The 15,550-nt window shown below is 39.0% G+C and overlaps 1 protein-coding gene across 2 annotated transcripts; it reads left to right on the plus strand.

Moving 5' to 3' along the window:
* Positions 1-1,795: 1,795 nt before the first annotated feature.
* On the plus strand, positions 1,796-12,040 carry cxcr3.2 (chemokine (C-X-C motif) receptor 3, tandem duplicate 2). 2 transcript variants are annotated; one of them, XM_036595092.1, is made up of 3 exons: positions 1,796-1,873; positions 6,894-6,981; positions 8,618-12,040. In XM_036595092.1, exons 2-3 carry the CDS (start codon positions 6,955-6,957, stop codon positions 9,701-9,703), a joined length of 1,113 nt encoding a protein of 370 aa, XP_036450985.1. In that variant the 5' UTR covers positions 1,796-1,873; positions 6,894-6,954; the 3' UTR covers positions 9,704-12,040. The 2 variants fall into 2 exon arrangements, with proteins under 2 accessions (XP_036450985.1, XP_036450992.1); XM_036595099.1 differs by having other exon boundaries at positions 1,831-1,873; positions 6,898-6,981.
* Positions 12,041-15,550: the final 3,510 nt, after the last annotated feature.

Below are 15,550 nucleotides of genomic sequence, written 5' to 3' on the forward strand. Positions count from 1 at the left end.
CTCACTGGAGCTACGAGGCTAACGTAGCTAACAGGTTATACCTCACCAATTAGCGTCATGCTAAGCACACACTGGCCTCAGTCCGTGCTGAGTTGTTATGTAAATCAAGTAGACCTGATCGTGTGGTTTCTCAGGAGCTAATGACGTAGCATGCTAATGGTTCTGCGTCTGTAGACCAGAGTGTTTTGCGGGTCCGCCTTAAATAACTGTATGTATATTGCATTCACTGTAGATGAGAAAGGTAACAGCGCCACTCTGTGCTAAATAAAGTTACTACAGCATAGAAGTCAAGATGACTGACCAAGATTAGGTACTTCGAACACAGAATTATTATTATGTATTCATTCATTTCCACCTTTTTTCTGCAGAATTGCATTACTGACTACCTACATTATTCAGTACAGCTAATTCTGGGTGGTTTGGTGTGAAATGCTACATTCTAGAGAAACAGACCCAGATTTCTTTACAGCGGTGGTGATAGGAACCAGGGGTCGCCATGGCTACAACACAAATATAGCCATTTTATTTCCTGTCCAAAACTACCAGTGAACGAACACGAGTCTTCTGAGAGTTTATATAGAATGTTTATGATGGTAAAATAGTGATAAATATGAAAAAAGAAGTTGGTTTATGATTTTGCCTTTCAAATAGGCTCATAAATAGACTTGAAAACTATCACCAATCAATGTCTCAGACATCCAACAGTGAATTCATAACCATTTTATGTAATAACTTTTTGTGTGGGAGGCATTAAACTCTTCAAACGTATATACAGGTTAAAAGCTAAACAAATTTGCACATCATTTAAAAATATCTATTGAATTTGAATGCAACTCTTATTTCATTGTATTTGAGTATAACTAGTAAACAGCATGTACTGCTACATGCCAAATGTTTCAGTGGGTGACAGGTCTGGACTGCAGGCAGGCCAGTTTAGCACCCAGACTCTATTACTACATAGTCATGCTGTTGTAACACGTGCAGAATATGGTTTGACATTATCTTGCGTCTTTACTTCTGAAAGTCTCAGCCTGTCCGAGATGCTCTTTTTATACAGTCACTTTTTAGCATTATAGAACTTTATTCGTTTTTTGTTGCCCCATCCCAGCTTTTTTGAAACATTTTGCCTGCATCGAATTCAAAATGCACATACAGTTTTGATAAAACAGTAAAATTTAGCATTTTCAACGTTTGAGATGTTGTCTTTGTACTATCTTCAGTCAAATACAGGGTTGAAAAGATTGCGCATCATTGCATTCTGTTTTTATTTATATTATTATATATTATATATTATTAATATATTTTATTAACTTAAGAAGCAGGGTTGTATGAACACCCAGAGTGCCTCATATTTCAAAAACATTCCACTGATCAAATAACTATTCATAATTATAGGCCAAAAATGTTTATGAATAGATAATTTACAGTTTATTCTTTAATATCATTTGCAATTTGTTTACCATATCAAAGCTTTACACCTTAAATAGTGAATAAACAATAAGTTTATGTTTTAATCTGCATCCTAAATATATATATATATATATATATATATATATATATATATATATATATATATATATATTTCTTTTTTAGTATCTGAGTTACTGTTATATGTATTGTATTCTATATATCTATACATCTATGCAGCATAATATATATATATTAATATATACATATGTATACATTTATTATGATATATAGATTTAAATCAAGTAAATTCCATGCATCACTATCTTTAATATAGATGAAAAGCTCAGCGTGTCTGGGACTTCAGCCAGTTCAGGAAGAACTAAAACAGACTCATTTCCTGAAGCCTTTCAGACCTAATCAGCTCACCATCACAGCGAGATCCTTCTCTGGAAACAGTACGAAGGTAACGGTTATTGGCTTTTTCAGTATAACCGCACTTGTATGGAATCCATCCTTTGGGTATGTGTGTAACAAATTAGAACTGAAAAAAATTAGATATGTATAGTCGTATGCAAATGTTTGTACACCCCCAGGCAAATGACATGTTTTGTTAAATTTCTAAGTAAAATATGCGTTAACTTTTGCAATGGCTACGTTTCCTGTCCACAATTTTCAGTACATTAAAACCAACAAATAAAGAGCTATTGTGCATTAAAATATGCTCTATAGAAGATGTGTTGACTTATTTTCACTTAGAAAATAAAAAAAAAGTCGTTTGACTGGGGCACACAAACTTTTGCACACTGCATATAGTCTGCACTGAAAAGGCAATGTGTCATTTAGTCATCATTTTCAACTGAATAAAATATATCACAATTATATATCACAAATAAAATAGCACAATTTTTGGCAAAAGCTAGTAAACAGAAAGACAAAATGTGGATGATATGTGGAAATTCTGTTGAGTGAATCAAGTAAATTCAATATTTTCAGTATGTATGAAACATGAACAAAAGCTATATTATGGGCGAGTGGGACAAACCCTAAAGTAGGATAAATGTAGAATGGTTTTTCTTTTGTTGTTAAACAGGTCAAAGTAAAACGTGCTTTTGGTCATCTTCTCATAATTCCACAGCACCATCATCAGCAATCAGATATTTCTCAAGATTCACTTTGAGGAAGTTGCATGTCACAGTGATAAAATTCACACGTATATTATTTTAGTCACCATAATACAGCATTATTAATAATTCATAGGCTAGAGTACAGCCTCCACATGGGGGGGTTAGTTTTAACAACTAAAACCCTCAAAGTAAATAATGATAGAAATACAAAACAGCTATGCAAAACAGGCTATAGATACAATACAGATAAATAGATAAAATACAGATTCAGGTTTATAGTGCTGATATTTGCCGAGTCAAACATAAATTTCCCTTTTATTTTCACTAATTTTCACTAAAACAACATTTAGTGTAATTCAAAATGAAGAACTGTGAAAACTCTTCATTATGGAGATTTTTGGAAGCTGAAAAACACTGACATCACGCTGTTAACTTGCGTGTGCCTACTTCTGTTTTCACTTCCCGAATGTGCAGAACCATCTGAAATACGAGGGACAGCTAGGTCATTTCTGTTTACTCTGCAGTTTGGGGGTTGATAACAAGTTTGCAACTGAACTTAGTTTCCTTTGTGCGCAGGATTCAGAATCTGCTGCACTCAGTTCTTGTTAAAGGACTGTCGCCCTGCAAATATTACAAATATTGTAGTGATACGTGACTTACAAGAAAAAAGAAGAAAAAGCCCTACTCAATCATTCAAAGCTAAAAAAGTGACTTGTTTGTCTAATCAGGCTTCTCTCAGTGTTTTAGAGGTGGGGGTGTAGCTATGGCAAACCCCACTGTGTCAAGTGATAGATTTTGTCCGTTTTAAGCTTTTATTTTCTGGCAGGAATTGGACTTTGAATCTTTGTGAGATATTAAATTACGTAGGCCATCTATCAAGCCTATTGTGAGTGTAAAGCAGTGCCGATACTTTGTTTGAAAAGCTCTGCTTCTGCATCTTGGTTTATATTTTGCATTTAGATATTATCGCCCCCTGCTGGGATGACATGCTCAAGTGAGTATTTTTGCAATTTGTGGGATTTCTGAAAATGGTGTTGGTGTAGACAAAGTTTTTTTTTTAAAAAAAAACTCCAAAAAACTTTTTTTTTTAAACAAAATCCACATAAATGTGGACGAGGCCTTAATTTGATGCATACATTTTTACGTATTCTTGTTGGAAATCTTGTCTGATTCAAACAACAGCAAAACAGGCTGTGTAGAATTAATAGTGTTTTGTATTGAATTACCAGTATTGATTTACTTTTACAACTAGCCCCTCCGTCCATCACCCCCTAAAATCTCAGGCTTATTACACACTAAGGCTTATTATTCAGTAACTACAGGGACTTCAATACAAACTGGCTGAGCTGTTCTTAGGTTATTGAAGTGTGTGATAAAGCTTTGGGTCCCTCGGCAGGCCCTGGCCGTTTAAGGGGCTAAACAAAGAATGAATGTTGCACAAATACTTTTACAGTTATTTACCAGAAAACAGAAGGCGTGATGCTGTGCCCTGCTTTCCCGTACGGACTGAAAATTTGAATCTCCAATTGTAAACGGTTTGTGGTTGGACAGTCACGGTAGAAGTTCAACTTCAGTTGTGAAAGTCATCAAACCGAGCTCTTTCTGTCCTTCAGCTCTTTCGTTTCCTTTGTCTAGTCCTATTTCCCAATATGCTGTCTGCATTTCGGCATAGACTGATAAAGTCCTTATGGCCGACGCACAGAAGTGTGTTTTCAAACGGCAGTTAGGAATGTACACCATATTGTCCAAAAGTATCCAGACAGAATGAAGAATGGTGCTTGTATAGTTAAATTTGTTATAACTATTAGCTGATTGTTGGGTCACCTACACTATGTGTCCAATAGTGTCCAGACAGCTCTTCTAATTAGTGAGTTCACTGCTTTAAGGTGCCCCCATTGCTGACAGTGGCGTACGAGTGCGCACAGCTTGCATCTCCATAGAAAAACACTGACCAGTTTTGATGTAATATGATTTAAGTAGCTAATGGAGCATGTGCTGTATATGGTTCTATATAGTACCATATACAGAACCATGTATATGGTTCTATATAGTACCTTTTGAAAATGGTTCTAAACACTTGATGATGTTTTGAAGTCTAAACACTTGATGATGAACACAATGATGGTTCTTCAGGGGCTCATAAGTAAAGAAAATGGTTCTATATAGAGCCATGAACACCCAAAGAACCCTTTGCATGATTAAAGGTTTCTTTGCATCATTTTATTTAGATTGATGGTGAATGTGCTGTAGATGGTTCTTTACAGCACCAAAAAGGGTTCTTCTATTGTGACAATAGAAGCTTGTAACCAAAGAAAAACCCTTTTTGGTGCTATATAGAACCATTTTCAAAAAGGTTCTATATAGAACCATCTACGGCGCATTCTCCATCAATCTGAAGAGCCCTTTCACAATGCAAAGAACCTAATCATGCAAAGGGTTCTGTAAGTGTTCATGGTTCTGTATAGAACCATTTTCTTTACTAAAGAACCCTTGAAGAACCATCATTTTTAAGAACATAGCACCAACAAGGGTTCTGCTAATGTTACAATGTCAAGCTTGCACTAATAGAACAATTTTTGGTGCTGTATAGAACCATTTTCATAAAGGTTTACATAGAACCATCTAAAGCACTTTCTCCATCAATCTGAAGAACCGTTTCACAATGCAAAGAACCCTTTAATCATGCAAAGGGTTCTTTGAGTGTTCATGGCTGTATATCATTTTCTTTACTAAAGAACCCTTGAAGAACGAGCATCACACAGTAATGTAGAACAGTGTGTAGAACCATTTTAAAAAAGAACGAGACATACCACATTCTCCATCAGTCTGAAGAAGCATTTTGCTTTGCAAAGAACCATTTGAACATGCAAATGGTTCTATATACAACTCACGGTTCTAAATAAAATCATTGCCTTTACTTAAGAACCATGTTTTTAAGAGTATATCTGTCCAAAAGTGTCCAGACAGCTCTTCTAATTAGTGAATTCAGTGCTTTAAGGTGCCCCCATTGCTGAAAGTGGTGTATAAGTGAGCACAGCTTGCATTATCTCCATGGAAAAGCACTGACCAGTGGAATGAGCAGCCACACCTGAGCCATACCCAATGCCAAGCGTGGGCTAGAGGGGTATAAAGCCCCCCAGCACTGGGCTGTGGAGCAGTGGAACTGCGTTCTCTGGAGTGATGGAGCTCCATGCAGTACCTTTGGGATGAGTTGCAGATCCAGAGCTGATCATCCAACATCAGTACCTGACCTCACTAATGGTCTTGTGAATGCTGAATGCAATCAAATCCTCACAGCAATGTTCTAACATCTAGTGTAAAGCCTTCCCAGAAGAGAAGAGGCTGTTACTGCAGCAAAAGGGGAACAAACTCTCTATTAATACCCCTCATTTCAGAAGAAGCGCTGGATGAACTTAAAAAAAAAAAGTTAAAAAAAAAGAAAAGTTAAAACCCGGCTTCCCTTTACACTGTATGAACATGCCACGATGAACGGACCAATAGAAACGGCCCAAACTGACTTTAATTTGTAGCACCCATGTTCTGTACTATTTAGAATATTTTATTTTTTCCTTGAGATCCACATTTGTGTTGTTTTACGTAGCAAAAACAGTCATAAATAATTTTTACACAACCGTTTTCAGACCTATCCCTTAATTTATCCCTTATTTAAATTAAACAAGCTGCGTTTCTGCACCTTCAGGACCAACGTATGCAAATGAGTTCTCCTCTGATTGGCTGTGCCTCATTCAAAAAGCTGCCCACTCATTATAACTTCAGTAAACTGTAAACAGCTGTAGGCTGAATAGTTGCACATATATAGATGGGTTGGTTTGTGATGTCACAACAAAACAGCGGCAGCTTTGTTTTTTGTCATGGACTGTATGGCAGGTTTTGAAACTTCAACGTACTCAGCATCAATGTTTACATACTTCAAAGAACCCCTTTATTTTATAAAATAAAATTAAAAATGGAATGAAAATTTAGTTTTCATGATATGGGCCTGTAAACTGTGTTATATTAATGTACACTGAAGTAAAGAATGTTTTCTCCAGCTCCTATAAAGTGGTTTACTGCTTTTAAAATGTATTGATTAAGGATAGTCTATTTATTTATTTATTTGTTTATTGCTTTGGTTTTGCTTTGATTCCTTTGCTTTTGGGTTACGTCTCTTTTTTTCCCCAAAAAAATGTGTGCAATCAAATTTCCCTTTAAACAACTTGAACCACTTCCCTTCACTGTGTTCGTGCGCTCGCCGAGGATTCTACTGCTGGGGTCCTCACTTCTCCTTTCTCTCTCCATCTCTCTCTCTCTCTCTCTCTCTCTCTCTCTCTCTCTCTCTTTCTGTCCACTTCTTACCAGACAGCCAAAGGAGAGACAAGACGAGTGAATTCCACCAGCTCTTGGATGACCCATCTTCACAATGGAAATGACAACTACTGAAGACTATGTAAGTGTCGATCCATTCACTCGAGCAGTCGTGACTTTTATCGAACTTTCAGGCTTTTATTTTGTAGACGTCTGTGGATTAGTGTTGTGTGCAAAAGTTTGCACCCCTGGTCAAATAATATGCTGTGGTTGTTTTTCTAAGTAAAAATAAGCTACACATCCTCTACAGAGAACACACATCTTCACATTTTAGTGCACAATTACTGTTTATTTACTGAATTTAACATATTGGGGGAAAAACTAAACATAAATTAAGGCCTGTGCAAAAGTAATGGCACATTTTACTTCGAAAATCATCAGAACAGATCATTGGACGGGGGTGGTGTCCACAATTTTGCATACGACTGTGTGAGTGACCTACTGCACTGTGCAAAAACATCAGCCAAGAAAGCAATTTAATGTATAGCAACATCTTTTTGAGTTAATTTTGTGTGCTACTGTGTCGATTATGCGCTAAAAGTGACACGAAATTGCTGGAATTCCACAGATTTCTGCATAATTGAATCGTTGACGTAATCATTAATCGTCTTAACGACTTAATTGTACGGATGTTTTGAAACACTGGTGGAATTCCCCTTTTAAGGACACAGTGTGCTGTTGACACATCTGTTTTGAGAGCGCAGGTTCAGTTCCTGTTCTCTTCAATGCAGCTCCAGCCACTGCATGGATTTGGTCAATTCCATCAGCAGCATATTTAATTTAGAGAAGAATTACACTGAATTTTCTAAATTCGTGTGAGATGTAATCATTAAGATGTTCCAGAGAGTCTAAATCGCCGTCAGAGGACAAAAAGGTCACTTTACAGAAGAAGAAAAAACCTTCTTAATTTATAATGTAAGAAATTGATAGAGAAATTGATTATTTCAAGTTATTTTGGTGCATTTCTATTTGTCCATCACAAAATTTTGACACAAATAGTAAAATACAACGATACAAGGTTTTCGTCTGCTGTCGGAAGAAAACCTATTATCTCCATTTTTTCAGTTTTTGACGTATTTTGAAAATGCATGTTGTTCTTTACATTGTGTGTAAATTTTATTAAGAATGGACCAAAAGTACTTGGAAAACTGTCTGGTTCCATTGACTTACATTAAAAGAAAAGTATGTTTTTGGGCTCCCGAGTGGTGCAACCATCTAAGCGTCATCAGGAGATCGCTAGTTCGATCCCTGGTAATGCTACAGCCATCCATGGCCAGGAGTCCAAGAGAGCACAGTTGTCTTCGCTCTCTCTGGGTGGGTAGGATGGCCCCCCTCTTTCCCCAACACTAACACAATGCTAGTCAGCGCAGACTTCTGTTAGCTGACGTAACAGATCTGACGGTTGGTGCTTTCCTCCGAACGTGTCAGCTGCTAGCTTTCACCCTCCTAGCGCTAGTAGTATCATGTGATTGGGGGAGTTCTAGCTAGTGGGTGGACCCTGACTTGTGGGTTAACTCAGATTAGGCGACGATTTGGTTTGCAAACACCTAATAGAGCATAGACCAATACCATGAGTCTGACATGTTTTGGCTGCTAATTGAGGATCATAATTAATGCACTAAACTAATATTACCTACTATCTAGTTGATAATATTTACTGCAAAGTTCCTAAGGAAACCTCTGCAGTCTAACCAGACACTGTTCTTTTTCTGCCTTAGGGATTCTCTGCAGACTATCCATTTTTCACAGAAGACAATGAATTTGCTGCCCCCTGCAGCCTAAATAAGGTATGGCACTTTACCCAAATCTACGCTCCAGTGGTCTACGTCCTGGTCTTCATATTGGCCTTGGTGGGGAATACGCTAGTACTGTGCGTGGTCCGCCGCTACCGACGATCCCGCCACTCCCCCTGTTCCTTTTCCCTCACCGACACTTTCCTGCTGCACCTGGCCGTCTCCGACCTCCTCCTGGCCATGATCCTGCCATTCTTTGCTGTCCAGTGGACCCATGAGTGGGTGTTTGGGGTTGGAGTCTGCAAGGTGGCAGGGGCCCTATTTTCCCTGAACATTTACTGCGGCGTGCTCTTCTTAGCCTGCATCAGCTTCGACCGCTACCTAGCCATCGTCCATGCTGTCCAAACTGGCTGGAGGCGCAACACCTGCCTGGCCCAGATGGCCTGCGCAGTAATCTGGGTCTGCTGCTTGGGCTTATCCGCGGTGGACATCCAGTTCCGGACTGTGGTGCGTCTTCCAGGGAACGATCGATCGGTGTGCCTCATAGACTATTCAACAGGAAATTCAGAGAAGTGGCAGCTTGCTATGCAACTGCTAAACCTTATCTTGGGCTTTGGGCTCCCCCTGTTGGTCATGCTGTACTGCTACATCCGCATCTTCCGGTCGCTTTGCAGCACCAGCTCTCGGCGGCAGAAGAGACGCTCCCTCAGACTCATCATCACTCTGGTGACGGTCTTCCTGGTCTGCTGGGCGCCCTACAATGCTCTGAAGATGACAGACAGTCTGCTAAGGCTGGGGTTGATTACTCAAAGCTGTAGCTTGAACCATGTGTTGGACATTGGCATCGTGGTGACGGAGAGTTTGGGACTGTCCCACTGCGCCTTCAACCCTCTGCTCTACGGCTTTGTGGGCGTCAAGTTCCGCCGCGAGCTCGCTCAGATGTGCAAGGCGCTGCTGGGGTGCGTCGGCCTGCCCAAGTGGACTCAGAGTCAAGGGCCAAGCCGCAGGACAACAGGCTCCTTCAGCTCCGTGGACAGCGAGAACACCTCCTACTTCTCTGTGATGGCCTAAGATCAAGGAGTGTTGAGCAAATAGAGAGTATTACACAAGTGGTCATCTATGGAGGTAGAGGGCAAAAATAGGGACACAGAAAAGGGCAATGATGGACACTTGTGGTGCCTAGGAGGCACTGCAGCTATCCCTAAAATATGCTTAGCAATTTCCAGGAATTCAGGTAAAATTAGCATACTGTTCTCAATCACAGCACTGTTTAAAAAATCTTTTTTTGTTTGCTTTTTTTACAGTGGCAGCTGCCTTTTACATTGTACAAATATTTCATGAAGTAATGGTGCAAAATTACATAAATTACCAGTATTATTTAAGTAGCTTGCTTTGCTTGTATAGTTGCTTGCAAGGGTATAAAGGGTATAAAGACCCCCCAGCAAAGGGCTGTGGCGCAGTGGAACTGTGTTGTCAGGAGTCATGGAGCTCCATCCGATACCTTTGGGATGAGTTGGAGTTCCAGAACTGACCATCCGACATCATTACCTGATCTCACGAATGCTCTTGTGGCTGAATGCAATCAAATCCTCACAGCAATGTTCCAACAGCTAGTGTAAAGCCGTCCCAGAAGAGTAGAGGCTGTTACTGCAGCAAAGGTGGAAAGATTCCTTATGAATATATTGAATATCCTTGCCTAAAGCCTAAAGCATCTAATTTGGCTAACTAGCTTCCTTGTTTGTTAGCTTAACTTACTGGCTAACAATAAATGATATACTGCACTGTTCTGTGTGCAGACTTTCACAGAAATGTGAACACTTACACAGAATCATGTACAGAGTCATTAAAAGGTTCAGTTTTTTGTCTTAAGAGTGAAGATATCAACATAAACAATCGTGGAAGGTAGCATAAATACTGGTACCATTAGTGTCAGCTTCCTGACTAGCTATATCAGCTTTGTGACTGCTTTATGAAGTAATTATTCCAGAAAAACATACAAATTGAGACATCAACATGTTCTAGTTTACATTTTGGTCCATTTGGTGATGAAATAGTGACTTTGTCACCAGAAAGAGTGAAGAATATGCTAACGTTTTGTTGCCTTCAGCTGCAAGTGTTACACAGGAGCACAATCTTGAGTACTTTTAGGTCCTGTTGGTACTAATCATGAGCAGGTACCAAAAACCATACAACTGGAACCTTCAGTACTGGGCCAATGGGCAATGGAAAACATGGAGAACAGTTTTTTGGTGCTAAACGCTTCACTACTGTGTACAGTGGAAAAGGAGTTCTCTATGTATGGAATGTATAGATTTTTTTAATGGTTCTATATACCAGCCATTGTTACAGTAGTGTTTGTTGGTACTATGTAGAGCCCTTCCTGCCAGTCGTGTAGCTGATGTGTTTTGAATGTTTGGCCTGTACATCGATTAACTGAACTGCTAATTCATAGGCGGTATTACAAACTCCTGCATGTTTTTCTTTGCCTGGTTGTGTAATGTCGTTATATGGCTGTGGGCTTTCTTTGCCTGGTAGTGAACTACATACAATCAAAGAAGTGGTTTCTTTGGCTGTGGCACGGTGTTGATGACAGTCATTTGGCCTGTGGGAGAGGATTTTGTCAGAGATGGTTGGTATGAAGCTTGGAAGTAATGACTTAGTCTGTTATGAAAAGACTAGTATGTCTATTATGAGTCATTGTTTTTCAGTGCAACCAAAAGCTACAGTTAAAGCTAGTTTATCATTTTTATATATCCAAGACTGCGTTTTATTATTTGAAAAACATAAATGATATGGCCAAAAGTATGTGGACACCCAACCATTATACCTATATAAGCTTTTTTTTGGATATCTCATTGGGCATTAATATGGAGTTGGCCCCCCTTTGCAGCTATAACAGTCTCCACTCTTCTGGTTAGGCTTTCAAAGATTTTGGAGAGTGTCTGTGGGAATTTGTGCCCATTCGGTCAAAAGAGCATTTGTGAGGTCAGGCACTGATGTTGGATGAGAGGGTCTGGCTCACGATTGACTTTCCAGTTCATTCCAAAGGTGTTCAGTGGGGTTGAGGTCAGGGCTCTGGAGCTCAGGGTCACATTCATGTTCTAACATGACTTCCCCAAACTGCTGCCCGAAGTTGGAAGCATATAAAAATCTATAATGTGTTTATAGGCTATAGCATTAACGTAATCCTTCATTGGAACTATAAAGCCTGAAAAACAGCTCATTATCCCTCCTCCACCAAACTTTACTGTTGGCACTATACATTCTGGTAGGTAGCGTTCCCCTGGCATCCGCTAATCCCAGATTCATCTATCAGACTGACAGGTAGTGAAGTGTGATTCATCACTCCAGAGAACGTGTTTGCACTGCTCCAGAGTCCAGTGACAGTGACTTTACGCTGCTCCAGCCGACGCTTGGCATTGCGCACAGTAATCTTAGGCTTGTGTGCAGCTGCTCAGCCATGGAATTTGCATCCTGAGGCAGTTTGGAGTGCCATAGCAAGTGATGCAACTGAGAATAAGCAATTTTTATGTGCTATGGTCTTCAGCGCTGGCTGGTCTCAATCTGAAACACACTCAATAATTAAGAGGTATTAATTAATTAATACTTAATACTTTTGACCATATAGTGTACCTAAAATGAAGACCCCTAGAAGATGCTGAGAAAGTTCATGCTTCCATATTTTCAACAGATTGACTACTGTAGCGTGTTGCCCTGCACTGTAAAAAATACTGTAAATTTACTGTAATTTACTAGCAGGAGTTGAGAGGTAGTTTCTGAGAGAGGTAGATTAAGCTCGAGCTGTACAGTATTAAACTCAACACGGGAAAGTGAACATTCACCACCGTTAGCTTGATGCTGTTATGACTGCAAATCTCATAGCTAGCTAAAATCAGCGTTATCGTAGCAGTGCTAATCATATACTTACAAAGGAAAAAGATACCTACAAAGTGAAAGCTCCTACATTAAAATCTGCTAGGTAAGCTAGCATACTATTAGCTTGCTAGCTAGCTACCTAGGCTTTAACTAACTTTACCACTAGTTAAGGACAGAATTACAGTATTTGTGCAGGTTCTCAGATATTAATGCAGCGCAGCAGCTTTTTAACATGTAAATAATTAAAAACAAAAAACAAAAAAATGCTCTGAAGATGATGATCATTTGCAGCTTCAGGAAAGCAAGTTTGATGGCTAGTTTAACATTTAACATTTAAGTACAGTATAAACACATTTAAAGGCTTGCTGGCTTGAGTGCAGTCCATTATTACTCTATTATTGTAGAAATTTAGAAATGTATGTAGAAATTATGTAGAAATTAAGTTTGCACTGTCAGTTAAGGCCTTGCTTATGACATTTGAAGCTCCTAATAGCCTACATCACGCATTTCTTACAGATCTGTTTATACATTGTAGCTCATTTAGATAAATGTTACTGCAAACTCCTAGGATCTCTCACAGCTCAGTTGGTGGAATATCTTTTACATACACAGTTTCAACAGCATTAAGAATGGAAGCTCATAGATGTTTTCAATCCAGATTAAAAACATATTAGTTAAGGCCAACATAGGCCTAGAAGTATTGTGGCTGATTTTCTATTGTTTGTAAATGTGGTGTGGTGTTCAACTTTGTAAATGAAAAATGTTACATGAATAAAGATTTATTTTTATTATTAGTTCAACCTGCCAGATTGTATGTCTATATGAGGTCTGTATGACGACATAGGCTCCTTCTCAGCCTCAGCAATGTGTTATTACTTTAAAATCTTTTGTAAATTGTTAGAAATCCAAATCAAAGCTACCCTGCTCTGTATTTTTTTTATTTAAGACAATTGTGCAGATCAGTCCAAAACTGATATATTTACATGCATTTTTCACATATTTTTTAAATCTCATAACACAGGAGGTGCAGAGCATAGGGGTGCCCAAACTTTGTCTTGGGGGGGGGGGTTCAAAATGCAATGTTTATGGTAGGCCGAGGGACAGAAAGACAATCTACAAATAAACAAGGTAGGTTTCCAATTTCCCAACAGTTAAAGTTTTATTTCATAAAATTACCTAAAATGATCTCTTATTGTGTGAGGAGGTTGGGGTCAGGGTAACTTTCTGGTGGACAAAATTAAAGTCCACATGGGCCAGCGTTGCGCAGCCCTGCTGTAGCCCATCTGTTAATGCACTATATCAGCCCCCCTCTGCCCTTTCCACCAATGGAAAAAGACCATCACAGGACCACCACTGACCGGATATTTTGTAGGTGATGGAGTTTTTAAACACTGTGTGCACTTGTGTTCCACTCCACACCAACCTTCTTGTTCCACCTTGTAGGCGTACAGTTAAAGGGGAACTCCACTGAATTTTTTTCAAAGCTTCGGCATTATTCAGTAGTTGAGATGTAAACAAAGTCATGCATGTATCCCTCCACCGTGAATGGATTTAATAATCTCTCAGACATCATGCAGTGTATTCATTAGCATTTTTTTTAAATAATTTTCTGTGAGGGAGCTTTTAGAGGTGGACGTCTGGTTCCTATCACCACCACCGTGAACAGTTCTGACTCGGTAAGTTTCTCTAGAACAGAGCGTTTCACACCAAACCACTCTGAATGACTCTGTTTACATCTTAACCACTTAATTATTCAGAAATTTTGAAAAATTGGTGGCTTTTCCCTCTAAAGGGTGCATATCGTGGAAAAGCAAATTTCCATTATATGCAACCTCCAGTGCCTCTCATTCACACTGAAGTTATAAAGGGGGTCAATCAACTCAATCAAATCAGAGCTCATTTACATATATCAGTCTTAAAGGCACAGTAACAAAAACAGCCTGTTTAACTGTAAGGGATACAGAGAGGTTGGAAAATGGTTGTGTAAAAATGAATTATGACTGTTTTTGGTACACAAAACCACACAAATTCTAAGTTGACGTCAAGGGAAAAAGAAGAATGCAAAAAGATTTAGGACACTGGCCCCTCAGCTCTTTGGTTTCTGACCACAGAGCTGCTCTCGGCTAATTTGTTTTCACGCAGTAACAGATGGGCTTCAGTCTGTAACTGTAAAGCTACAAAGTGCATATATATGCAGGTGTTTCTGATAAAATGGCCAGTGAGTTTAAGTATTTCATGCAGTTTTAAAGACAACATTTCAACAGTAACTCATCGTCTTTCCTGTCAGTCACATGATAATATTACCACTCTAATGTGGCTTTTAGTTCTTTCTTCTCTTATTTGGCAGATCAGCTTACATTTCTCCTCCACTTTCTTACCAATAGTTCTGCTCTGGTAAACTTCTGGTAAAGACCAAATTCTACTATGATGGTGCATCATCCAAAGACGTGCTGAGGGTTTTGTGGCGTTGAACAGGAACTGAAACCGTTCTCAGGCTGAGCAAGGCTTACTTTTCTCTCTTCTTCTTTTAACGTATCCTGGCACGCCAAGAAGCTTAGTCATCAGTTTTTACCCAAGCGCTCTTCTTCTTCTTTATCTGAAGTCTGATTTTTTATCAGCTAAAACCACAATGGAGAATCGAGAAGCTGCTAGACGTGCAGAGCTGAGTCTGAGGAGGGATGTGAGGGGAAATCAAAAACCACCCCCCCCCACCATGAGCAACTGACCTATAAACAATACAAAAGTATTGGGACACCTCGACAGCTTTTATGATCTCATTCTAAATCCATAGGCATTAATATGGAGTTGGTCCCACTTTGCTGCTTAACAGCTTCCACTCTTTTAGGAAGCTTTCTACAAGATTTTGGAGAATGAATTACTAATGAAACTGTCACTACTGACACATTTTGCAAAGTTTCAGTAGTGTTATGATTTTTTGGGAGTGAAAAAAATCAAAATGGAGTGTTTAACCATTTATTTAAATAATAAACCTTATTAAACATAATTCAGTAGAATGATTCTTCTATCATCCCACTGGTTCTG

The sequence above is a fragment of the Colossoma macropomum genome, unplaced genomic scaffold (genome assembly GCF_904425465.1).
Source record: "Colossoma macropomum unplaced genomic scaffold, Colossoma_macropomum, whole genome shotgun sequence".
Taxonomy (NCBI): Eukaryota; Metazoa; Chordata; class Actinopteri; order Characiformes; family Serrasalmidae; genus Colossoma; species Colossoma macropomum.